At 47.3% G+C, this 23,215-nt stretch overlaps 9 protein-coding genes and 1 non-coding gene across 10 annotated transcripts; 7 read left to right on the top strand and 3 right to left on the bottom strand.

The window, feature by feature from the left end:
- Nucleotides 1-43: 43 nt before the first annotated feature.
- On the bottom strand, nt 44-729 carry TrAtP1_002863 (uncharacterized protein). The gene has a single exon (XM_014088212.2). The coding sequence runs from the start codon at nt 699-701 to the stop codon at nt 231-233; it is 471 nt and encodes a 156-aa protein (XP_013943687.2). The 5' UTR covers nt 702-729; the 3' UTR covers nt 44-230.
- A 975-nt stretch (nt 730-1,704) lies between these two features.
- TrAtP1_002862 (uncharacterized protein) lies at nt 1,705-2,313 on the top strand (the record flags this gene model as incomplete). The annotated part of the gene is made up of 1 exon (XM_014087536.2): nt 1,705-2,313. One exon carries the CDS (start codon nt 1,705-1,707, stop codon nt 2,311-2,313), a length of 609 nt encoding a protein of 202 aa, XP_013943011.2.
- A 461-nt stretch (nt 2,314-2,774) lies between these two features.
- TrAtP1_002861 (uncharacterized protein) lies at nt 2,775-3,628 on the top strand. The gene is made up of 3 exons (XM_014087420.2): nt 2,775-3,045; nt 3,155-3,269; nt 3,356-3,628. Exons 1-3 carry the CDS (start codon nt 2,776-2,778, stop codon nt 3,532-3,534), a joined length of 564 nt encoding a protein of 187 aa, XP_013942895.2. The 5' UTR covers nt 2,775; the 3' UTR covers nt 3,535-3,628.
- Nucleotides 3,629-4,841: 1,213 nt separating this feature from the next.
- TrAtP1_002860 (uncharacterized protein) lies at nt 4,842-6,416 on the top strand (the record flags this gene model as incomplete). The annotated part of the gene is made up of 1 exon (XM_014087535.1): nt 4,842-6,416. The coding sequence occupies one exon, from the start codon at nt 4,842-4,844 to the stop codon at nt 6,414-6,416; it is 1,575 nt and encodes a 524-aa protein (XP_013943010.1).
- Nucleotides 6,417-8,330: 1,914 nt separating this feature from the next.
- Nucleotides 8,331-9,283, top strand: TrAtP1_002859 (uncharacterized protein). The gene is made up of 3 exons (XM_014087534.2): nt 8,331-8,704; nt 8,771-8,905; nt 8,971-9,283. Exons 1-3 carry the CDS (start codon nt 8,456-8,458, stop codon nt 9,079-9,081), a joined length of 495 nt encoding a protein of 164 aa, XP_013943009.2. The 5' UTR covers nt 8,331-8,455; the 3' UTR covers nt 9,082-9,283.
- A 2,599-nt stretch (nt 9,284-11,882) lies between these two features.
- On the top strand, nt 11,883-11,956 carry TrAtP1_002858. The gene has a single exon. It is a non-coding gene; the product is annotated as a tRNA-Lys (tRNA).
- Nucleotides 11,957-13,594: 1,638 nt separating this feature from the next.
- TrAtP1_002857 (uncharacterized protein) lies at nt 13,595-13,801 on the bottom strand (the record flags this gene model as incomplete). Its single annotated transcript, XM_014087533.2, has 1 exon — nt 13,595-13,801. One exon carries the CDS (start codon nt 13,799-13,801, stop codon nt 13,595-13,597), a length of 207 nt encoding a protein of 68 aa, XP_013943008.2.
- On the top strand, nt 13,609-18,233 carry TrAtP1_002856 (uncharacterized protein). The gene is made up of 4 exons (XM_014087532.2): nt 13,609-15,736; nt 15,814-16,181; nt 16,250-16,640; nt 16,715-18,233. Exons 1-4 carry the CDS (start codon nt 14,781-14,783, stop codon nt 16,953-16,955), a joined length of 1,956 nt encoding a protein of 651 aa, XP_013943007.2. The 5' UTR covers nt 13,609-14,780; the 3' UTR covers nt 16,956-18,233.
- Nucleotides 18,234-18,775: 542 nt separating this feature from the next.
- TrAtP1_002855 (uncharacterized protein) lies at nt 18,776-21,199 on the top strand. The gene has a single exon (XM_014087531.2). The coding sequence runs from the start codon at nt 19,272-19,274 to the stop codon at nt 20,829-20,831; it is 1,560 nt and encodes a 519-aa protein (XP_013943006.2). The 5' UTR covers nt 18,776-19,271; the 3' UTR covers nt 20,832-21,199.
- Nucleotides 21,200-21,210: 11 nt separating this feature from the next.
- TrAtP1_002854 (uncharacterized protein) lies at nt 21,211-22,959 on the bottom strand. Its single transcript, XM_014087530.2, has one exon. The coding sequence runs from the start codon at nt 22,720-22,722 to the stop codon at nt 21,499-21,501; it is 1,224 nt and encodes a 407-aa protein (XP_013943005.2). The 5' UTR covers nt 22,723-22,959; the 3' UTR covers nt 21,211-21,498.
- Nucleotides 22,960-23,215: the final 256 nt, after the last annotated feature.

Here is a 23,215-nt window from a genome sequence, read left to right as displayed (position 1 = left end):
TTACAACACAATTGTTTACTAGCAGTTAAAGTACTACAGGCATAAGGAAGAACACAGCCATTAAAATTGACGTCATTTGTATTCGCAGATACAGATACTATGTAGTATGCAGTTTATAACATGTTAGGCTGCGAAGGGCTTTTATTTGTTGCTTTGCTAAATAAAAGACGGCGGAAACCTAACCAACGCACATTGGTCCACCGTGAGGAAAGGAGGAAACAAGCCTGTGCTCAGCGACACCATTTCTGCCAAAGACAGCCTTGTCGAACCGCGTAGCAGTGTGGACACCCATTATTTCCGCGGCAGTTGGCAATTGTGCCGCAGAATTGAAAACAGTTTGAGCGCCGCTTCTCCAAGCCGACAGAATCCTCGGATCTCGCGTCGGGATGCGGTCCTGGGCCAGCGCCGCATGGGCCTCGCTCTGCCAAAGATTTGTCGCCTTGGGAGTCTGATCCCGATCCAAGGATCTCATCGGCAGCGGCCTTTTCTTGGTCAAAGTATTGCTGTGCATTGGAGCTTGGAGCAAAAAGCTCGGTTCTGGTAAGATCGTTCGAAGGGTGTTGATAGACGTCGATAGTGACCGTGCCGTTGTTCAAGTACATGTCGAGGAAATGGTCGTCCATCAATTCCAAATCTTTGATAAACGTGTCATATCGATCGATATCGTTTGTGTGAATGGCGTCTCGTGGGGATAGTGCCATGGCGCTGATGACCAAGAGCGTTAGAGCTTGAAAGAGAGTGAAGAGCATAGTAGATGTAGTTGGCCGCAGATAAAGGGCAACTTGAGTTCACGTGATGTTTTCGAGAGTAAAGTGGTTGGTTAGCAATTATTCCTGCAGAAGTAGGACGCTACTTATAATTCACCAGCTCCTCTTCTATTTATATTTCCCCCGTTGCAGCCGTCTGTATTTTTACTCGGGATCCAGCCAGCATAGTCTCCATTGGCCAAGATTAGTGTTTGACGTAAAGTTGTGACTTTCTTCTTCCTATTTAAGAGACACTCGTAGTCTCCCTCACCTCAGACGTCGTACGGACTGTTAGGTAGTACAAGCATTCCTGATCCTATTCCTGCCTCCTGCCTCCTGCCTCCTTCTCGTAAATCTGTGCCGTATGTAGGAATCCATTATCGCAAAAGTTCTCTTGTTTAAGGGCTCGGATCAATATCGTTCAGAGTTGAGCACCGGTAGAGCTCAGCCACGGCTCCTCACGGTTTGCTACGTTGACGGCCAACCAACCATTCGTACCACCAGTCAGATGTTGGGCAATCTGGTGCTGTCAAACACGGTGTGCCATCCAGTATGCCGGCAGTCTCTGATCGCTGTTACAAAAGTGCCTAGATCAGCGAAAGGATGCAAACTCTTTAATAAAAGATTATAATAAAATAGCAATAAATTAGATGGGAAAAATAATGCATGTTAGCCCTTATAAAACAGCTCTTAGCCTTTATAATTGCCTTGTTCCTTTAGCCCATTTTTAAGCTTTTATTATCTGTAATGCATACATGTAGCTTTCTTTATAGTACATTAAGAAACCGGCCTAGACATCGAGCTCCTCCTCGGAGAGTTTGCCTGCTTACGTACGGCCATGATCTTCTATGATGATTAAAGTCTACCTTGTTTGGATGATCAGAGTAGAAGAATTGAAGGCCTTTGCTTCCGCTTTTTTGAAGGTGTTACTTATGTGCTAACCTCTCCGGAGGCCCATATGGAAGCATTTCTGCGGCGCCACCTAGGAAAACTGAATGTTATCACTGAAGAACCAAATACGCTTGCTTATACTTCGGCATTGCTCGCTCCCTCGACTAGCTGCAGAGTGCATGTGAATTTGACACGCGCATCGATCGATGCTCAGTATTTGCACAATATATCTCTCAAGGTTGGGCGCGTACTGCGATCTAAAACATTCTACTCGGCGAAGGACATCCCTTGCTTCCGTAACCAGACTCATCTCACTGATAGTGAGCTCCTGAGGCTCTACAACGACGTCCGTAAGGCTGGAAAGTGGAAATTAGAGAATCTCGAATGGACTTACGTGCCCACTCTTGGATATCAGAACGGAAATGGGCCCTCAGACAAATCACAGTCTGACAAAGTGGCGGCATGGATCTCATCGTTGCGCTTTTCTATCAGCCCAAAGTATAGGCTACAGGCCACCTTCTGCACCAAACATGTTGCTCGGAGTTACTCGTTGTTATTTCGGATCCATATTACTGGCGTCTACGTCGAGATGGTAGATTTTGAGGCGCCACTGCAGGTTGTCTTCCCGCCTACGGAGATGCTGGATTCTCACTCTTTCGCCCATGAAGCCAATTAATATTTCGCTATCATATATATACATGCATATTAAATGGACTTGTAAGAGTTGACTATTTGCCTGACATCCTGGAATTGTTGGTTGAAGGTTGGCAGGCAAGAAGTTACAAAGCATAACTTCGTATTTTGTCTTCCCAAGGATCAAGTTTTGGTTTTTGCCGACTGCATATGCATATGCAATGCTCCGACTATAAGATACTCGCTCATCACCAAATAGTATGAATAATACGAGACTAGCGATAAATGCCTTGGAAAGAGCAGAATATTCTAACATAACCTGTGGATATACTCTAATACTATTTCTTTACTCCGTACCTGGTTACGCATGGCTCAGCTAGGTACTGTGGGTTCCTCCAATCACATTAAAGGTATGACACACTCCTCCCACCATCTCGGCCCAAACAAATATCAACTCTGACTGACCTTTTCAGGTTGAGCACCGGTTAACTTTTGGATTAAAAGGATGAAACTACTGCTAATGCCACTCCAACTTGAAGCTTTCGTCAACAGAGGTTTCATAACTCACAAAATCCTCGGCATCCGCAGCTTATCTCAGAAAATGGCTTCTGGTAACCTGGTCGCCATAGCTCCTTGGCACTCTGTATACCCGCCTCCTCGTGACGTGGAACTGAAGTCTATAACACGCGATGCAGTGTTGCAAATGATGAAAGATAGCGAGAGTGTCGCTGCCAAAGACTTTCTTCTTATTGACCTTCGTCGCACAGATTACGAGGTTCGTTTTTCTTCTGCAGCCTGCAATATTACTCCACCGATCTAGAATCATGCAGTTAGATATTGAAGTTTGCGTTACTGATTAAATAAATTGTAATGTTGTTCTTTAGGGAGGTTCAATACGCGGATCTATCAATTTGCCTGCACAAAGCTTGTACCCAACGATACCGACGCTATACAGCCTTTTTAAAGCGTCTGGACTCCATAAGATCATCTGGTACTGCTGTAAGTTGGCTCTCGCAAATGACCACCTTATAATATCAAGTTTTAATGCAAGAAGAGGGGCTGCTGCTAACCACCCGATATTGCAGCTTCATCCCGAGGGCGAGGCTCACGAGCTGCCGGCTGGTTCAGGGACTATATCGATAAACGTGGCGATAACGAGATGGAAAGCTTAGTTCTGTTCGAAGGTATTAAGGGATGGGCTACTGCGGGAAGCGAATTTGTGAATTGGATGAATGAATACGACGCGGCTTTCTGGGAGAAATAGTTCGACGCTATTGGTACTTGAGTAAATCGAATGTAAAAATTGTAGCGTCTACGGGTAGAATACAGGCTAGGAAGGTGGTAAACATTTCGTTCAATTTATAGGCTTTGGGCGATTTTAACTGTACTGATACAGCCGTAGCTAAAAATTGCATTAACAGGTCATCTCCCGTAGCATTAAGGGGAATCTTGGAATCAGAGACGGCATACTGATACAGCATTCACTAGGTTGCTATATACTAATCGTCGAGAGACCTATTACATCGGCTTCAGAGAGCGTATTACCTACACTTGAGTAGACCTGTTCTGGTTAACATGTCCTATGCTACGGTGGCTGTAAATAGTGATCCGAGTTAATGCTAGTTCAGAAAATGAAAGATCGAAGCCAACTTTTTCGGAATGTCGAGAGTGTGTCATGGAGCCGCTCTAATTGGACATGATGGCTGTGGGCCTGTGAAAGACTTCAATCATACGTGTAGTTTCAATAAGGGTTTGCAGGGAGTGTGTCATTCCTTAGCTATAATATTTGGGTTGAAATCTCTGGACCCCACGAGTAAGTACCTGCCAAGTACATTAGTCGACAGCAGATGGATACATCCTGCAGACGAGGCCAAGAATAACGAAAACTCATGTATAAAAGAACTGACTCTAACTACATTACATAATTTATCTTGCACTAGCAACACTGCTGCAGTGAAATTCTCAGTATGTCGCTGAACGTCAAGTTTTCCTGCTTCAAACTGTTTGTGGACTTTTGGCAGGAAGATATGGTAGGAAACATTAGCCAAACCTCCAACACCAAACAAGCGGTACTGTTTTGTCAGCTTGCGCCATTACACTCCCTGCTCCAGTAAACTGCTGTAACAGATATCAGAGGCTCAAGTGATGAAACGACACTGGGCACAGTGGATGTATTCCCATGGTCCAACAGAGCTTTCAAGCAAAGATCAAACGTCTGGAAATCGAGGTCCTTCTCCACCAAGCGTTTTTTATTTCCAAGCCTACTGAGGCTTAGTTCCACTATCTAATCCCAGCAACTTTCAAATCGTTCACATTGATGGCTCATTGTATAGGGTTGGCTGCCGAATGACCTCACCAACCTGCAAGCAGCTGCATACATCCACACCACCCCAAGTTGGCTACAGACTGGAATTGCACGGACATCAAACGACGACAACCCCGCTCGCCTGAAAATTTGCATTTTGTAAGGTTTCAGCAATGCCCATCCTCTTGATTCTCTTTCAAAATTTTGTTGCTTCTTCCTGGTAATGCACAATTTCAAAGCTACCGTTCGGCTGTTCAGACGTGACAATGAGTGCCATTCGCGAGCATATTGCTGCCCTGCGGCCTGCCATTGAAGAAATTCTCAAGATCTCCGGGACAGCTGGAGCTTCCATTGGGTGTATCCAAGATGGAGAATTCTACGATGCTCATTTTGGCTTCATGGATCATGAGCAGACCAAGACAGCAAACGCAGACACACTGTATAGTATTGGATCTTTGTCAAAGTCCATGCTGGCTTTACTATTTGGATCCCTTGTGGATGACAAGATTGTGTCCTGGAATGAGACGGTTCAAAGCATCATTCCAGAATTTCGAACTCAAAGCAAGGATCTCGGCAACAATTGCACCGTACTGGATCTTCTGTCGATGAGGTCGGGCCTACCGACTTTCAATATTTTGTGGTATCAAGGCAACTCAGAGCCTCTGGTTAACAGATCAGATCTGTTGTCTATGGTTAACGGCATGACACCAAGTTTTACTTTGCGTACGGACTGGAGGTACACAAATTGGGGGTATGCAATCGCGGGCGCCCTGGCTGAGCGGAAGACAGGTGTCGAATTTCACAAACAATTGCAAAAGGCCTTCTTTCAGCCGCTTGGTATGACCCGTACCAGACTGGATCCCCAATGGGTAGAAGATGGGAATGCCGCACAGGGGTTCATAGGGCGCAACGATGCGTCTCTGATACCCATCAAAACACAAGTGATGGATTACAGTACCATCATGGCGCCTGGCGGCGGCGTATGTAGCACGATAAAAGACCTTCTCGTCTACTACAACGCTATCTTAAGCGCCATCAAGGACGAAATTGATGGAAAACGACCCGAGAACCCCATCTTCAAACAAATAGGAACTATTTTCAAAGGTCACACAACCATGGGACAACAGAGAATAGAAACGAGCACCCAATACGCCCTTGGCTGGGTCAAAGGCTTCCTCCCAGGTTATCCTGGCGTGCAATCGCCAAACAATGGTTTGCTGCGCAATGTGCCTGTCATCGGAAAAGGCACAAGCTCTCAGGTCTTTTTCGCGCACACCGGCTCAGTGGCAGGGTCTCTTTCGACCGTTATTTTGCTTCCAGAGACGCGTATTGCAGTTGTTGTTCTTGTCAACACCAAGCCTGCCTGCGACAGCTCTGATTTCATTGCTAATATGATATTAGAAAGACTTCTTGGAGGTTGTGGGGGCCACGACTTCGCAGAATTGACCAGAGAGGCTATGGACAAAGCATCTCGTCGATATTCGGAGCAGAACGCGGAACTGGAATCTTCGAGAGTTCCAAATACGTCTCCTAAGCCACTGGGCGAGTACCGAGGAAGATACTCTTGGAAATCCAAGTCTTTTTTTGTTGATGTTTTCGTCGAAGACGACAAGCTGAAATTCCAAGTCATGGGGCGATCTGATCAGATATATTGCTTGGAGCATTACCACTACAACACATTCACCTATCTCATGACAGATGACGAGGAAGCAGAAAGAGCTCGCTATGTTCAAGCGATTGGGGCTTACAAGTTTGTCTTTCAGACTAACGACATGGACCGTATAACAGGCTTTGAGTGGGTGGAAATGGGGGGTGGTCCAGGGGTATTTCAAAAAGACTAGGAAGGAAAGACTGCCTTGTCCCTAATTGAGACGATTTTAAATAAAAAATGGTGGAACTTTGACCTGCATTATAGGGTTATATTTGGGACAACCAACTACACTTGTAGAAAATTACACATTTTTATGATTAGGCCTTGGAGAAGTTGGCACACAACTTCTCGCTGACGCATAGAGCTTGAGGAAATTAATGCTACTGCTCTCACAAAATAAAGTGATATATCAGTCAAGCCTTTTATGATTCTCCATTGCTCTCTTCAACCTCCAGAACAATACACTGACTGATGCTTGCGTCTGGGTTGTATGGCAACATCGTCAGGATTTGGGATACCCAAACAGCCCAGTGTGTAACGTCGATTTTTACACTTGACCGTCATGAGGCCGGTGCAGTCACCTCAGTAGCCTAGTCAAATGATCCTTCTAAGTAGGTCTTGTCAGCCAACGATACCTTCAAGATCTGGAATTCGTCCGCATTCGAGACAAAAGAAAAACTTAAAGGTGACAAGAGCGATCCTCGCTGGGCGCGCTGGTCACCTGATGAAAGACGCATAGCCTCAGCGAGACACGATAATAATGTCCGAATCTGGGACTCGGGATTAACCTAATGTCTTTTAGACCTAGAGAGACATACTGACTGGGTCTTTTGCGTGGATTGGTCCTCGGATCAAACAGAACTCGTGTCGGCGTCGTCGGACAAAACAGCCGAGATATGGGACGCGGCGTCAGGCAAGTGTTTGTCGACGCCCAGCCATGATGACCAAGTCATCGCAGTAGCTTGTTGTCGACAGTCTTCATGGATACTCACGGGGGGAGACAGGACGGTCAGGGTTTGGGACGTGTAGGTATGGATTTCAGTAAGGGGGGTTTAGCAGCAGGCTAGCACGGGTCAATTTTTCGTTCAAAGATAATTCAATAGATACACACGCCAACGCAGTCATTGAGACGTTAGGCTAGTTTCTATCTGTTGTCTCTTACTTGGAATCTGATAGCTGGATTTTTAAGGACAAGATCATTGGGTAAAGAGTAGCTTAACATGAGATTTCTAAACCGGTACGCTTAGCAGGCTTGCCAGCAGCCCCCAAAGTAGAAATTGGGGGTTACTAGGGTTACTGTGGGATCTCTCTAAGTTTAAATGTTGTCTCTTATATCTATTTGCGATAAAGATGCGTGTAGCACTGCCACTCTAAACTATATGTTTCAAAAGTTTGAGCTGAAGAGCACTGTTTTTAGTATTAATTGTATCTGGATAGGAAAAGAAACAGTGAACAGAGTTTCCACCAAATATGAAGAAAATATAAAGTCTTTGCAACGGTCAAGTGGCCAAGCCCAAAGATAAGACAGTATTCGAGAGCTTTATGGCCAATTCGAGCACAAAGACAAGTTGGCAAAATTACTTATAGAAGAACCCTCTTGCTCTCATCGGTTTGTTAAAGGATAGTCTTAGAAGAAAAAAATGAGAAGAAAGGAAGAGACGGGATAAAGTTGACAATACTGCAGAGGCTGGAGATGATGGAAATGAGTGTATTCCTACGTGATGGGAACCAAAAAGCAAAGTTAAGTGACAACAAAGTCAGGATAGTTAGACAGGTAAATTATCTCAACTCGTCGTCGTCGTCATCGTCACAATCAAGAATAGAATGTATACATGCAGGTAATAATCAAATTGAATATGCTTTGACCTCGTCTTTTCGCTTATATTTACTCTTTCTTCACGCAACCCCATGAATAAGGCTAGTAGTTTCACCAGTGAGCGAGATTTAGCGTGCATAACTCCATCATAAGCTGCCAATGAGAATAAACCAGCCATCGCAATGGCAACAGCTGCAACAATACAATGAATGCGGTCATTTTGAACCTATAAATAAGTCCTTCTTTATGACCACTAAGTGGAACCCAAAGGTAACCTCAACAGCAATTGAATAGAAGCACGGCTAACTAACACGAGTGCGCTACAAACGCCCAGGCCGCCATACAGTCCCTCAGGAGCTGTTTACCGATCTTAGATTCAACACCGATCCATACAAAACAAACACAGGCCCTATATGCACATGTGCTATAAACAAACATCGGCATTTACTTGCCTAGTACAAACACCAAAGACTTATCCATCTCGAAGTCTCCAGCCTCGCCTCTTCTATAAAGTTGACCATTTTCCCCATTCTGTTTCTTGTCACTCACGATCTTGCGTCCTCAAGCGATTACAACAAGTGCCCAAGATGCAGCTTCCAATGCTTTTCGCACTTCTCCCCTTGGCCGCGGCCATCCCGCTGGCCCAGAACGGTACGGGTGTCGTGAGTCAACACCTCTAACATTCCAATCCCACAACACATGTTCAATGGAACTAAAACTATGAGTAGTGCATACCTAGCACAGTCACTGTTACTGTTACGGCTTCATCCACCGCCAGTACCAGTGTCAGTACTAGTGTCAGTACCAGCACCAGCGCGCCTCAGAACGGTGAACGCCGCTGCCCTTGGCCTTATTTTGTTGGCGTATGTCAGAAATCCTCGTGATTTTATCCTTGCTATGCTTGCGTACATGCTAACCCCACGAGCAGTGTTGGTGGCACCCGTCACCCACCACCAGTACCAGTACCAGCACCAGCACCAGCACCAGCACCAGCACCAGCGCTGCCAGTGCTTTTGATAGTCACTTTTGGCCCCAGTAGTGGAATTTAGTGGCATTATGGTACCGCCTGGAACCCCCTGTAACCACTGGCACGTTCCAAATTCTCACAACCTCTTCGGTACTGTCCCATCACACGGCACAGTTCCAGCAGCTGGAACAGTGCTAAAGCGGTACCTATATAGTGCCTGCATAGGTAGTTCTAGTATAGTTCCAAGTAGGTATTAACTAGGCTTTAAGTGGTGCTATTCTTTATAGAATAATATAAAAAGGAAATACTTTTTTTTTATATATTTTACTTATAATAAAGTATCTTTTACCTAGTTTTCTTTTTCTTTTACTATTAAGCGCTTATAAAAATTAAATAAGAGCTTATATTATTTATTTACTTAACTATTATAATATTTTATTATATTTTATAAAAGTAAGCGGTTATCTTATTAATATAGGTCTCTTAAATGCTATTATAATCTAGAACCTAGTACTGCTTAAAACCTTATAGCACCTTGCTGGAACTGCATTAGAACCTTAATAGCTAGAAGCTGGTACCGCGTTAGTACTAAGCTAGCTATTAGAACTATGCTGAAACTGTTCCAGGTAATAGAACCCAGTCGGTACCGTCCAATCAGGTGGCACCATTCAGGCACCTTTGGTACCGTACAGGCACCTTTAGTACTATACAGGCACCGTGCAGGCACTATAACAAGATGGCACCAAGTTCTACTAATGCCGACGATTGCCCAATGGGTGACCCTTGGGTACGTTAGAAACGCTTAGAACTTTATACTTGTCTCTTGCAAAGCTAATCTCGCAAGCAGTGTACTTGATTGTTTTTTTAATTTAAAGCTTTCCTTGCTACTTCATCTATCTCATCTGGAGATGGAATCCGGCCAGGTAAATTATCGTCAGGTACAGCTTCTAGCCTACAGTCTTTCAACTCTTCATACTCTTCGATCCTGGATTGATAGTTTTCCATTTGAGCAACCGCCCATTGTTGAGTGATAGCTTGTTGAAAACTATGTGGCAAGGTATTTTCGATTCTGAGAGCTTTTGCAGAATTTGATACAACTTGTTTGCAGCAATAGGCGCTGTGCATAGCACGAGTTCAGAATAAACAACTGCATTATTTAGACTCGAGCCCATTATTTGTTTCTTAAACGATGATTTTGATGTAGAGCCCGTCTTGAAAGTCCCTCGCTTGAGAGATTCAGGAACAGCTGAAGAAGCCGAAGGGCCTGTCAAGCTATGTGCCGCCTGCTGAGGTGTTGTTTCGAGATCGACCGGCACATCCACGCTCTCTACTCGAGGTCGAGGTCTTTTTGAGCTGATGCCATAGTGTTAGAGGTAAATGAAGGGCTGGCAAGGCAACTACAAGATGCGATCTTGCGTTTTGTTGGCGCAATCGTAGGCTTCAGAGTCACGTCTGAACGTAGAAAGTTATCATTCTTTACAGCCTCTTCCAGAAGGCTGCAAACCCAAGAAAGGATCCTGCCGCTGTCCATGGCCTTGAGAATAGAGGAAGGTAAAGGATTGTCTTAAGCCAGTAGGACGCAACGTCTATGCAGCTTTAAAATATTTCAGCGATAAAGGGGGAAAAATAGTGTACATGTATATAATATATACCTATATGAAAAAAGGAAAATATTCTTATGGAGTTTTAATCTAACCCCGAGTATATAAAGACGGCCTTAGTGTTAATTCCTAATTTCTCACAGAAACTAAACTGGTTAAATATTATACTGCATTACCGATTGTTACAGTGTGTAAATTCAGCAAACAAAGCCTACGCTGCTTTGGAACACGCTGAGAGGCAAGAAGCTGCTGAGGCAAGTGTTTCAGTGGCAGCACGGTCCTCAACAACGCCGGTACGTCTAGATGCCTCTTATGATACTTACGAGCCGTGTCCCTGCGGCTCCATAACCTCCCACTCGGCTACTATGCGATGAAGAGTGCGTTCCTATAGAAAATAACATTTACAGTACATGCGGCAATAAAGTAAGCCATGTCCAAATTGACGACATTATCCTCTAGGGGCTACCTTGGTGACTGATCGACTTGAAGTGTACGCATGAACTTCATGCCCTGATAGCTAATGCCTGTGCCCTCCTGAGAAGCTAGAAAATTGCTTTGCGTCCTGTACGAATATATTTACTGATAGTCACAACGGTGGCAAGTGTGGACACGAGGTATGTTATTTATCTTTGAAGATCCATTTCATGGCTACCTTGGTGACTCACTCATTTAAATGTACTGGAGGACCTATATGCTTTAACGGCCAATGCCTTGACCCGTGCCTTGACGGAGCCAGCATACATGTAATCTCGCCTGACATGGCGTGCTGCTGCGCCTGTTACGCAGCCGACGGCTGGGAATTCTGGCTGAGGGGCGGTGCCCCCCATGGGATCTGCCTCCTTCAAAGTACCAACGGCAGAATCCCACCCATCGGCGTGTCGGTCCAGTGTCCAAATGGCCTAGCGACGAGGCTAGGGATTATTGCGCCAGGTGTAGCGGACCCGATTGGCAGTCTCGACTCTCTTGCGAGTCAACTTATAAGTTGTAACATCTCTAGAAGATGCCAGAGAGTTCGTTTCGCACGCTCGCAAAATACCCATAAATTAACATGATCTCCAACCACTTGCAAGTGCAGAGTTATTTAAAAAAAAAAAAAAAAAAAAGAAAAGAAAAAGAAAAAAAAATAGAGAGAGAAAGTTATGTAACTCAGAGAGATTATAACAAGGAATTAGTATTCTTCTCCAGCAGCAAGAACGGTCCTCTTATTACAGAGCTGCTAAGTGAAGCCAATATAGTGGGAATATCTTGGTTGAGCCTCCATCCCAATAGCCTGCCCGGGTAGCTCAATTGGCTAGAGCGTGCGGCTTTTAACCGCAAGGTTGGGGGTTCGACCCCCCCCTCGGGCGCTTCTTTTTTCACATTTAAGCTCTGATAATGCCTTTTTTTTTTTTAGACCCGATATCAAATAACCCATGTTGATATTCTTTTTCTTAGGCATGTTAGATGTGAGTGAATAATGAGATGGCAGCTGATGATTCGCTGTCAAGGGCGTAAGTTAGGCAGATATGGAGCTTCTTGTAGGATATTAACTGGATAAGTACTAGCAGTTCGAGAGTGAGTTGCGCGAAGGAATGCAGCAGCGCGGTGGAGTAGATTATCATGATGTTAGTGAGTGATGAATGATGAGTGGTGAGTAAATAGTTGGGCAAGAGAATATGCGTTGGCAAGCTTAATGCATGTTGTAACAAGGCCCAAGTAAGGGGCAAGGCAGATATCACTAGCCAGCAAATTCAAAGTGCCATGAGGCTAAGATGCCTTTTACAGAGTGGCTTTGCTCAACGAAGGGACTATTTGACCAACATTTGGTGAATCAAGTGCCACGTATCAATCATAAGATGGGGTCTCGTGAAGGCATCGCCATCCCCTCCGGTTTACAGAACGAACCATCATGCAACATGATGTGGGGTGATGAAGTGTAAATGACAACACATCAATACATCAACCGGTTGAAGCCATGGGCGATTCTGCCTCGTAGGACAATGATACGATAGCTGTGTAGACTTCACCGGCGAAGGATGGCTAGATCCCTTTTAGTAAGGAGTTGAATGACGGTGAGCAGGGCGGTGAAGATGGGGCTAAGGAGTGGCCAAATTGATTTCCTACTGCATCAAATTAGAGTTGTGGCGGAGAGACATCGCCCAAGTTGAGTGGCTGTTCCAAAAAGCCGGTATTGGCATGGATATTCCGTATTGGACGCCCTAAACATGCTCGAGCCCAATAGGGGGTTGTATCAGTATCCACGGCTGCCTATGAGATGTCCATTCACAGCCAACATGTAGTCAAATTAGGTATGTGATGGGGCCAAAAGACAGGGATCTAGGGCAGTTGGAGCAGGATTCAAGTGTAAAACAGGTCTTTTGTAACAGTTCCATAGTTGGCTAAGAGCGGCAACGTAAAGGGGGTTACCTATAGGGTCGCCTCCTTTATGCGAAATTCTCAGAAGAATAAAATAACACAAAGTGACTATTTGTACATGTGTCTGCAAAGCTTATGACTCTGTATAGATGGAAATACTAAACCTGTGGCCTAGTTCCCATCTTTTGGTATATCAATCCCTTCTCCTTGGTGCTCTGGATCCAAATAAGAGCCCAAACACTAGCAAAAAGCTGCCTAAAGATTCACCTAATTTGAGGCCCTGTGTCGGCGATTAACAATTCGAGTTAAAGAGCCAAGAAATAGTAGAAAACGATGCACAAAGATGCCCCTTGTGGACATGTAAGTGGCTATGATGGCACGCGGCTTACCGTTTTGGTCAAGGCTCTTTGCAAGGCTGATGGGCTCTAGAAAGACGGCCGAAGTACTGGAGACCCGTAGACGCCCGTCTTGCGCCCAAGGAGCTGCAAGGCACCAGGGGACTTTGGCGCTGGAGGCCTGGGGGTTAGCGATCTAGAGCCCCGAACAGGGCCTAGCGCTGAGCACGTGGAGTGGATACAGCGCCAATGCGCTCTTTCGCTGAAGTACCGAGTACCAAGAAGCTGAAGACGTCACACGACGAAGACGGCATTGGCCGGCTCGTGCTCTTCGCGACTGGGCGCCTGCATCGACTTTGCGACAACACCAACACCACCGATCAAAGTCTCGTCCGTCCCATACACAGCCTCCCCAGGCCCGCCATCGCCCTCGCCAGAGCGCCTGATGATCGCCAGCTCCTGCCGCTGCTTCTCCTCGCCCGTGTCAACCCCTGCCGGCATCGTGGCAGCGACCCTTGCTCGCACGCTTCGATCTCCCGCAAGCAGATGCAGCCCGCGGCAAGCTAATCGCTGAAGCCTCCAGCGCAGTGACACGACAGTCCTTGTCCCCGACTGACTCTTGTCGCCCTGGCAGAGAGCGGTGACCGAGAAACAACCTCACCTGAGCATAAGCGAAGCCCTCCCGTGGCTTGCGCCCTCATTTCAGCACTACCAAGGACCGCGGCTTCGTTGCGCTACCGTTTTGCGCCAGGACTCGAGGCTCGTGCTGGAAGACTCTGGTAAGTCGGTGCTTGCGGTTGTATCTTTCACAGCATTTGATCCGTCGGTATGCCTGCTCTTTCAGTGTTCAAGCTGATGCGGGGCTGTTGTGGCTTCGCATGCGCTGGCCGAAAGACTCAAATTTAGGGGCTGGTCTAGAAGGTCGCTATCGACGAACGGCCAAGCGCCTCCTTTGTTGTGACCTGCTTAGTTGGCGGCGCCATCTCGTATCTTTTTTTTTCTACTTTGTCCAATTCTCAAGACAACGATCTGACGCTGGGCTGCCTACTGGAAGAAGCTTTCACTGTTGGCTGCATGATTGGAAGATGCTTTTAGCTTTTTTTAGCCGTGGATGACCAAGCTGACCGACCCTCAGAATATATATACATCTCACTGTACAGACAAAGAGCCTTGATGCTTCGCACCGTTTTCAGCGATAATAAAAGTCACAAGCGGAGCGGCGGCAGTACCAAAGAAAGGCTCACATTCCAAGGTAGAGGCTCATGCGCTTGTCTCATCACCTGCCTGCCTGCCTCTGCCCACCTCGGCATCGCTCATACACCCCGTCAAAGAGGATCAATACATATTTAACGCACACGCTACCCTCGGCCTAATCCAATAGACTCCTCTATGGGTCAGCTCAGCCTTGCTTCAAGCCTCGCCGCAAACCCTCCCCCCGCCTTCGTCTCTATATTGCTCTTGTTTCGGCCATTCTCCGCCTATGCAGAACTCACCTTCTTCGTATAGGCGCTTCAGACTTTTTCGTCAGTGGAAGAGAGGAGTACCACAAAAACGACGACAAACCATGAATTCCACTGGCAGTGAGAATGAAAACTGCTCTCAGCACAGCAACAGTGACTGTGACAAGGCCGCTGCGCGTGAGCTCATCAAGGCGCACGATTCCGAGATCGATCGACGTCGGCGGCAGAGAATTGAAAAATGGGACCAGGCTAGAGACGGCAGTTATAGCTTACCCCTAAACTCTAATACTGTCGATTCCATAACGAATGCAGACGGCTACAACGAATTGCGGGCAAAGGTCGTGTCTCAAGAAGATGAGCTGTCATTTGATGCTCGGTTTCGGCACGAGGCAGATGCACTGGAGCGGCGTGTTGACGACATCATTCGAAAAGTGCGACAAGAAGATGAGTGTTTTTTCTCTGAGCAAAAGTCTCGGACAGGGTATCACGGCCAGGAGCACCCGCGGTTTGCAGGCGATCATTTCTTATCCAATGTTGATTTGATTGGCGAAACAGGCTTATTCAAAATCGCTTCCATGTTGCCCAAAGGCGCTCATCTGCATAACCACTTCAATGCATGCCTACCGCCACGTGTGCTGCTTGACATTGCAAAAGGAATGGATCGCATGTTTATCATGAGTAGCCACGCCCTAGTCTGCAAAGAGAAGGAGGGTGAGAACAAGTTTGAAAACTTTGACAAGTGCAAGATACAGTTCTCTATCAAGAAATCCGATCCGGAGGACCCTGGCGACATATTCTCGTCTAGTTATCAGGCCGGGAAAACAATGAAGTTTAAAGAGTTTTTGAATCGCTTTTCAACGTATTATACCAGAGCGGATGTTGGTAGTAATAACAAAACCACAGCCGACACGTGGTTGCTCAATAAGCTCACTTTTCACGAACAAGAGGCTTACGATCCTTTGCAAACAGCATCTGGGTGAGCCTTTACTATAGACCCTTCGTTCCTCCCCCCAGAACATTCCGGACTAATATCTCTTTCTTTTAAATATGCAGTGCCTGGAAAAAATTCAACGGGAGAACGCAGATGATGAAAGGCCTTTTCAACTATGAAACTGCATACCGATCGTATACCCGCCAATGCCTTGAAGACTTTGCCCGAGATAACATTCAGTACGCCGAGATACGGCCGACTATGATGGAGAGCAATTACATTACCAGCGATGATGGGAATGATAGGATTGATAACGAGGGCATCATGAAGATCATCATTGAAGAAGTAAAGGATTTCCAAAAAGAAAACAAGTTCTTTAAAGGTCTCAAAGTTATATATTGCACACCAAGATCATTCTCACCCGAGCAGGTCAAGGAGGGTCTTGACGAGTGCATAAGGTTCAAGAAGATGTGGCCGAAGTGGATTGCAGGTAAGCATCTGACACTGACACTCTCTCTCATCTTGTTTTGGAAATGGCATTAATTTACTCTCTCCTAGGGTATGATCTCGTTGGCGAAGAGGCACAAGGCTCCCCAATCAAGGCTTTCATTCCCCAGTTACTCGAGTTTAGAAAGACATGTGCCGAAGAACAGCTCGACATTCCTTTTCTCTTCCACTGTGGCGAGACGCTAGATTTGGGCACCGAGACAGATGGAAATTTAGTCGACGCTCTTTTGCTCGGGTCAAAGCGGATAGGGCACGGATTTGCGTTGGCGAACCATCCGTATATCATGCAGCAGATGAAAGCAAAGGGTATATGCCTAGAGCTGTGCCCCATTTCAAATGAGATATTGGGGCTTACACCACGGGTTAATGGACATACAATGTACCAGCTGCTAGCGAATAATGTGCATTGTACAGTCAACTCTGATAATGGAGCATTTTTCAGGTAAGTTATTGTATGGTTATACATTATTTGTGTATTCGAAGTCTGGAGAGTATTTTAGTCTAACGCACGCAAAGATCTACTTTATCGCATGATTTTTACCAAGTCATGGTCGGTAAGAAAAGCATGGGGCTATATGGATGGAAGCAGCTCGTTATGTGGAGCATCGAACATGCATGCTTAGGTGATGATGAGAGAAAAGAAATAATGGATCACTGGGAAGTCCTATGGAGAGAATTCCTGATGAAAGTGATCGATTGGGATAGGGAGAGAGGAGAGGAAGTGGCTAGTGCCGTTGGAGAGAAGTCCAAGATGTGACTGCATCTCTTGCATTCGTTCACTCGTTTGCTTTTTTGTTTGTCTGTTTCTGGCGTATCTTTACTTTTTGCGGATTTTGCATTCCATGAATGCGGCGTTTTGGCTGGTGTGGCCGTCTTGCCTTCAAAGAGGCTTAAGAAAGAGGGGCGTTTGCTCGATACCCAGCTGATTAGACGGATGAACGCTGGTTACGAAGAGATGGTGGTAGCGATGCCGTTTTATATACATACATGTACGCTCTATATTACGTGGATACATTTAGAGATTTACCTGTCCTGTTTTTATAGATGTTACCAGGATTGATGATTGAGCAACTGCCGATAAATGCCGGGATGTGGGTTGACGAGGGCTAGCTTGGAGAATCTGTGATTCGTTTGTGAGCTGAAGTTATAAGTGGAAGTCGGGCCGGCTGAAGAATTTGATTAGTGCGCTGCGTACCTATCTATAGTATCGTAAATAGCGGTCAAAGGATTGAGGATTTAGGGTGGAAAGCAAGAGAAGAGTGCTGTGGTTTGTATCAGTAATAGCATTAAGCGCCTGTACCTATCTGTGCTAATAAATGTTGGCGCTATAGCATTTGATAGGGCAGGAGAATTGACCGCTGAGACAACTCAACGTTAGCGGATACCTTGTCTGTTCGATGTTCGGGCTGTCGCTGATTACATTTTCGGAGCAGGGTTGGAACCAGGAACTGGCCATGTGGTTCGACTCTGATGAGAAAATAGTTCAAGATGGACTGAAAGAAGAAAACTCCAGGGAGAATAGGAGACTGATATATCTGAATTCAAGAAAGACAAAACAAGATGCCAGTTTCCAAAGGTTACATTTTGTACAAGCGGCTTACTGGCAGGGAATCTGTTGAGACGAACTTGTAACTCAGGAGTCATGCGGCATGTTGGCAGGGCGGGTAAGGTGCTGACAGGTGGGTATGTAGGCTAAAACTCGTCGAAACGTTCAAGTTGATGGTATGAAATCTTTTTGCTGATTACTATCCACAGAGTAACTCTGCAGTCTTGCGGTGAAGAAACATTCGTTGATGAGCATACACAAGATGCGAGTTGTTGGGTTGATGCTCTTCTTTTATCACCACAGAAGCCGTGATGCCCAATGCACTGTACGCGTATGAGTCTGGCTGAGCACTGACAATATGGGGCAATCCAGGCATTTCGGTGAGCCAGTGGGGTAGTATTGCATGTGGAACTGCATATACCGACAAGTCCTCTCTCTGAGTTGTAAGATCTACAGCACGTTAGGCTTTGAACAAGGACAAAATATGCCTAGCTTGCGTATACCTCTCAGAGATGCTACGCAAATATCCAGCTAAGAAACTGCAGAAAACGGCAGACTACGTCTATGATTTGAAATCGCTGTGGCTTGGCCTAGGGCGATGGGCAGAAGCGAGAGCTGCACAAGAGTGGGTTGCACGAACGGTTGTCAGCAGTAATGAGACCTTGAAGCCATTTTGAATGGACGAGAGCAGTTACAGCCCCTCCGCGGAAGCAGCAGCTCTACGTACTAAAATCGCCACCCGCATGCAGAAACCCGACAGAGACAAGGTGGCTTGGCGATTCAGCAGAGCTCCAGAGGTTATTGGCAGCGTTTGGGAGCTGAAAATGACAATGTAGTGGTGTGGAGGAAGGCAACTAGGCACCAAAAGGGACTGATTGACGCGGGTAGTCTAAGAATAGGGGAGAAACTACTAATCAATATGGACTGGTAGCTCTACTCAAGTTGAGGCGTATCAATATAGCGATTTCATTTATCTAGTGTCCTTCTTTTTTTACTTGTGATGGTGTTGGTGTTGTTACCGGCATGTTAATCTTAATTTCTAGCTTAAGACTCCCGGCGGCATTTACAGGCAAACATCACTGCTACCAGGCAGGAAGAATTGTCCGACCGATCAAAGTGTGGCTCACGCTCGCCCAACTAAGCCCACTAGCATAGCCCTGCTGCAGGCCCCTCTAAAGCGCATCGATGGACCGCTGTCGAGTGCAGAGCCGCCAGAAATACAGGCGGATGCTACACTCATCTCACCTCGTCCGGGTTTCTTGTTTCTAATCTTTTTCTTCTCTTCTTTTCATTGCTTCTTTTTCCTCTTCCATCTTTTCTTCTTGCATTCAAGCACAACAGTAGAGCGAAGCCTGTTTCCATTGCCGTCTTCATCCCGTTCCATCTAATTGTCGTCTAGCCTTGCTTGAGTTGCTCTCGTCTTGTTCAGTTTGCTGCGTATACTTTTATTCTCCCTCTTCCACAGCATCGTCATCGCCATCGTCATCAACTGCAAGAGCAATAACAACAGCAATATAAATCAACAAAATGTCCAACCCAGGCGATCCCGGCTGGAAATGGTTCCCCAACGACAAAGACTCGTGGCGCCTCGACGTCGTCTCCCTTCTCGCAGTCATTGGCGAGTCCGCCATCGGTGAACATGCACAAACCATCACGGCCTCGATGCTCTGCATGCTGCCTCGTCTCCTGCCTGCACCTCAAGCTCTTCTGAAGCCATCACGCCCTACGCGTTTGCCAGAAACGCACGCCAAGATGGCTGGAGTCGAGAGCGGCACGGTCCTGGACTCGGTGGGCTTCTTTGCCAACATCATCCTGCCCCTGGAGGAGCTGGTCCCCTACGATTTCGTCGAGCTGGACATCAGACATGCGGCGGATGCACAGCCGTTGGAGGAGCTAAATCAGCCACATCAAGGCCGTGGCTTCATCGCCAGGGCCATGTCGTTGGTTCGCAAGGCCGAGCCCTTTTCCGAGGGCATGTCCCCAAGTGAAGAAAAGCAGGACGCGGAGCATCGGGGAATGACTTCGTCCACAGACCGAGACATCGAGGAAGCTCGCCACCCTTCCGCAAGGCACTCAACAGACCCAAAAGTCCACTTTGACCCCAGCGTTGCCAGTGGAAACGACCCTCACGATGTCCATCCCGGAATCATACGCCGACGAACCAACACCGAGGTGGTGCAAGACCTGCTCTCAGCCAGAACCATCGCCATCAAGGGCAGACGGCCCATTGTTCCACCAAAACTCTTCTCCCCTCTCCACATCCTGTCTGCCTTTTCATGCCTTCTCAGCATCGGCATCCTCATCGCCGCCGTCTTTTGGCAAGACGGCACGGCCATCCTCGCCATCGTCCTCGTCTCCTTTGTCTCCACCGTCATCGGCTATGCTTCTTCCTGGCGGCCGATTCTGATGCAGCGTCGCCACACTAACAAGGTGCCCAGCGGCGACGTCATGATCCGCACGCGCGAGGGCGCCTTTGTCCTGGTTCGCTGCTCAGAAGACGTGGCTCGCGAGCTCTACTCCGGCACGGAAGAATGCGAATACTATGTCGGCGAGAAGATTTACAGGCTATGCATGGCGCTCGGCACAATCCTCCTCATGTTTGGAGTTGTGCTCCTCGGCAACTGCACCTGGAACTCGCAAATCTTCATCGGAGGCTCGTACATTGTTCTCAACGGCCTGTACTGGGGACTGGGCATGCTGCCCCTCAAGTACTTCTGGGATCTTTCACGCTATAACTGCAAAGACATCACACAAAAGGACAGCAAAAACGCACACGGCGTCACCAATTCCAATGATGAGCGTGAAGGACACCCCAGCTTCACACGCACCCTGTGGTACGCCATACGCGAGACAAAGTCGATAGGATGGGTCGAGCGAAGCGGTGCCGCGCCCGGAACGCCGCAGTGGAAGCAGTGGCTGAGCGAGGCGCTCAAGAATGCACAGGACGGAGTTCGTGACTGGCCAGCCGTGAAGAGAAAGAACGAGATCATGTCTGGAGTGACTGACCCGGCGGAGCAGAAAGCGCCATTGGATGAGGTGCAGCCTCCTCCGCATTCAAAGCCGGGGCCCAATGGCTCTACCTTTTGAAGAGGAGTGATTTTATAAACGACGATGAAGTCGATGTGACGCTTTTTGATCAGTTTGACCGTCTTTCTGCTCTCGCTGTCATTGTTCATTTGAAGCCGAGCCCTTTTACCATCACCTCGCATCTCCTTTCGTGTTTGAGTTTGGCATAGCGGTGGAATACGTAAGCGCGCGGAATTACGAAACAAATGGTTTTATACTTTTATGGGATATATGATGACTTGATAGATACCACCTTATCATTGGCAATGATTTGAAGTTTTAGGCATGGATGGAAGATAATGTGATTTGCATAGATAGATTCAGACTAAGCAAGCGAACAAACTTGGCAGAGTTAAAGGCGTTTTATAATATTACACATTATCACAATTAAAAGTCGTTTCTAAGCAGGCACTTTTTCTAGATTATAAGAGCAAGTACATATATACTTTATATAAAACGTGAGATGAACGAAAAGAACCATTTTCAAAAGTCTAGGGAAACAAGAAAACGACTTTTATAAAACAAAACATGACAAAACATGACAAAAGGCCGCCCTAAACACCGGCTGTTGATGCAACCCCAGACGCTAACCTGTCCACCTAGGATATTTTACGCACCACGTACTGTATTCTCTCTCTACATCTTTCTTTCGTTCTCTTTTTCAGTCATTTCCTCTCTCAATCCTTGCTTAGTCGTCAAAGTAAACGGCCTTCTTCTCCGTAATGTCAATCACGCCAGCGCGGAAATTGCCCCTCTTCTTCTTGTTCTTCTCCTTGGTGAAGCCCTTGCCCTTTGTGACAATGAGGTCCTCGTGTGCCCGCTGGGAGTAGCTAATGGACACGTACTCGTTGGAGGCGAACTTGGGGTCCACCTTGATGTTCTTGTCGATGCGGGAAAAGGGCTCGTTCTTCTTCTTCTCCTTTTTGAGGTCGTATGGGTTGGGCGGCAGGGGCGGGTTGGGCACGGAGTCCATGGTGGCGGAGGATGAGGAGTCGGACGATTCCTTGGCCTCGGACTTAGTCTTGGCTACGCCATTGACCTTGGGCTTCTTGTCCGAGTCCGAGTCGGAATCTGAATCAGAGTCTGAGGATGAGGATGATGAGTCGGAGTCGGAGTCGGGAAGGGGGACTTTGGCGGCTTCTTTGGCGTCGACTTCGGACTCGCTGTCGGAGCTTTCGTCGGAGCTGGACTCTTCTGAGCTGGAGCTCTCGTCTGAGGAGCTCTCCTCCGAGCTGGAAGACTCGCTCTCAGAGTCAGAGTCCGAGTCCGAGTCGGAATCAGAGCTTGGGGTCGGCTTGGCCTCGACTTTTTGCTTCTTTGCTTGAGGCTTCTTGGCCTGAGGCTTCTTGTCGTCGTCAGAGTCCGAATCAGAACTTGAGTCCGAGTCCGAGCTGGAGTCGGAGCTCGAGCTGGGAGGCGCCTTGCGCTTCAGATTCTTCTTGCCCAGGGCAGGCTTCTCGTCCTCGCTTTCACTCTCGCTACTGCTGCTCTCGCTTGAGCTGGAGCTGTCTGAGCTGGAGCTGGAGCTGCTCGAGTCGTCCATCTCGACATCCCGGTCCGCAGGGGCCTTGGCCGAGTTGTCCCAGGCCTTGAAGACGGCGACGAGAGTGCTTCCGCTGGTGTTGTCAGAAGCCTCGCCCCAGCCCTTCTTTGACCGCTGCTTCTTGAAGGCGCTGAGGGCGCTGCTGAAGGAGTTGTCGGAGAGGAACTGCTCCACGAGGTCGAGGAGCTGGGCAGGAGGCTGCACAGACTCTGCGCCCTTGTCGGCGGCGGCAGGTTTCGACTTGGCCATGTCGTCGTTGGAGGAATTGGTCGAGCGGGAAGAATTGCTCTTTTGGTCTTTGCTTTGAGAAAGGTTGTTGTTGGTGTTGTTGGAAAAGAGCCAAGAGGGTGGTTTAGAGGCGTTGGACATGTGAGAGGCGGATGGATATAAAGAGGGAAAAATTAGCTCTTCAAACTTTCAAGCCTAACAGTGGGCCCCAATTGAGAAAGAATTGAGTGCAAGGCGAAAAGAGAAAAAGCCCCAATGCTATTCCAATCGCATTCGCTGAAATCTGAACCGCTGCTCAGATGCGAGACTCGATTGCCCAAAAAAAAATATTCAGCAGCGCATTAGCCGTTCACCAAATTCACAACTTGGGTTTACGGCAGCCAAACGAACAAGAAAAAAATTATTTCTGCCACGCGCCAGGAACAGGCGCCAAGACAAAAGGGTAAGGTACAAGCAGGGCGGTGAGAAGGGCTTATCGCTTATCGCTGGTGGCTGAGGCGGGATTAACTAAGCACCGGGCTCCGGCTTTTAGCGCGCGACAGGGATGCGACGACGTTGGCGTTGGCAACGGCCTGCAGGATCCGGTGATGCAATTGGCCTGTTCTTTGATATTCAGTTTCAACGGCAACAAAGC

This window comes from Trichoderma atroviride, chromosome 2 (assembly GCF_020647795.1).
Source record: "Trichoderma atroviride chromosome 2, complete sequence".
Lineage (NCBI taxonomy): Eukaryota > Fungi > Ascomycota > Sordariomycetes > Hypocreales > Hypocreaceae > Trichoderma > Trichoderma atroviride.
The sequence above is the reverse complement of the archived record's forward strand: the minus strand, read 5'-3'. Positions and strand labels throughout refer to the sequence as shown.

What these genes read in the sequence shown, in the direction of transcription:
- TrAtP1_002863 (XM_014088212.2), bottom strand. Translation starts at nt 701, where the DNA reads ATGGCACTATCCCCACGAGACGCCATTCACACAAACGATATCGATCGA.
- TrAtP1_002861 (XM_014087420.2), top strand. Translation starts at nt 2,776, where the DNA reads ATGAAACTACTGCTAATGCCACTCCAACTTGAAGCTTTCGTCAACAGA. An exon ending in TTCGTCGCACAGATTACGAG is followed by an intron (nt 3,046 to 3,154) that starts GTTCGTTTTTCT and finishes GTTGTTCTTTAG; the next exon opens with GGAGGTTCAATACGCGGATC. An exon ending in TAAGATCATCTGGTACTGCT is followed by an intron (nt 3,270 to 3,355) that starts GTAAGTTGGCTC and finishes CCGATATTGCAG; the next exon opens with CTTCATCCCGAGGGCGAGGC.
- TrAtP1_002859 (XM_014087534.2), top strand. Translation starts at nt 8,456, where the DNA reads ATGCACATGTGCTATAAACAAACATCGGCATTTACTTGCCTAGTACAA. An exon ending in CCCAGAACGGTACGGGTGTC is followed by an intron (nt 8,705 to 8,770) that starts GTGAGTCAACAC and finishes AACTATGAGTAG; the next exon opens with TGCATACCTAGCACAGTCAC. An exon ending in CTTGGCCTTATTTTGTTGGC is followed by an intron (nt 8,906 to 8,970) that starts GTATGTCAGAAA and finishes CCCCACGAGCAG; the next exon opens with TGTTGGTGGCACCCGTCACC.
- TrAtP1_002856 (XM_014087532.2), top strand. Translation starts at nt 14,781, where the DNA reads ATGCAGAACTCACCTTCTTCGTATAGGCGCTTCAGACTTTTTCGTCAG. An exon ending in CCTTTGCAAACAGCATCTGG is followed by an intron (nt 15,737 to 15,813) that starts GTGAGCCTTTAC and finishes TTAAATATGCAG; the next exon opens with TGCCTGGAAAAAATTCAACG. An exon ending in GATAATGGAGCATTTTTCAG is followed by an intron (nt 16,641 to 16,714) that starts GTAAGTTATTGT and finishes ACGCACGCAAAG; the next exon opens with ATCTACTTTATCGCATGATT.
- TrAtP1_002855 (XM_014087531.2), top strand. Translation starts at nt 19,272, where the DNA reads ATGTCCAACCCAGGCGATCCCGGCTGGAAATGGTTCCCCAACGACAAA.
- TrAtP1_002854 (XM_014087530.2), bottom strand. Translation starts at nt 22,722, where the DNA reads ATGTCCAACGCCTCTAAACCACCCTCTTGGCTCTTTTCCAACAACACC.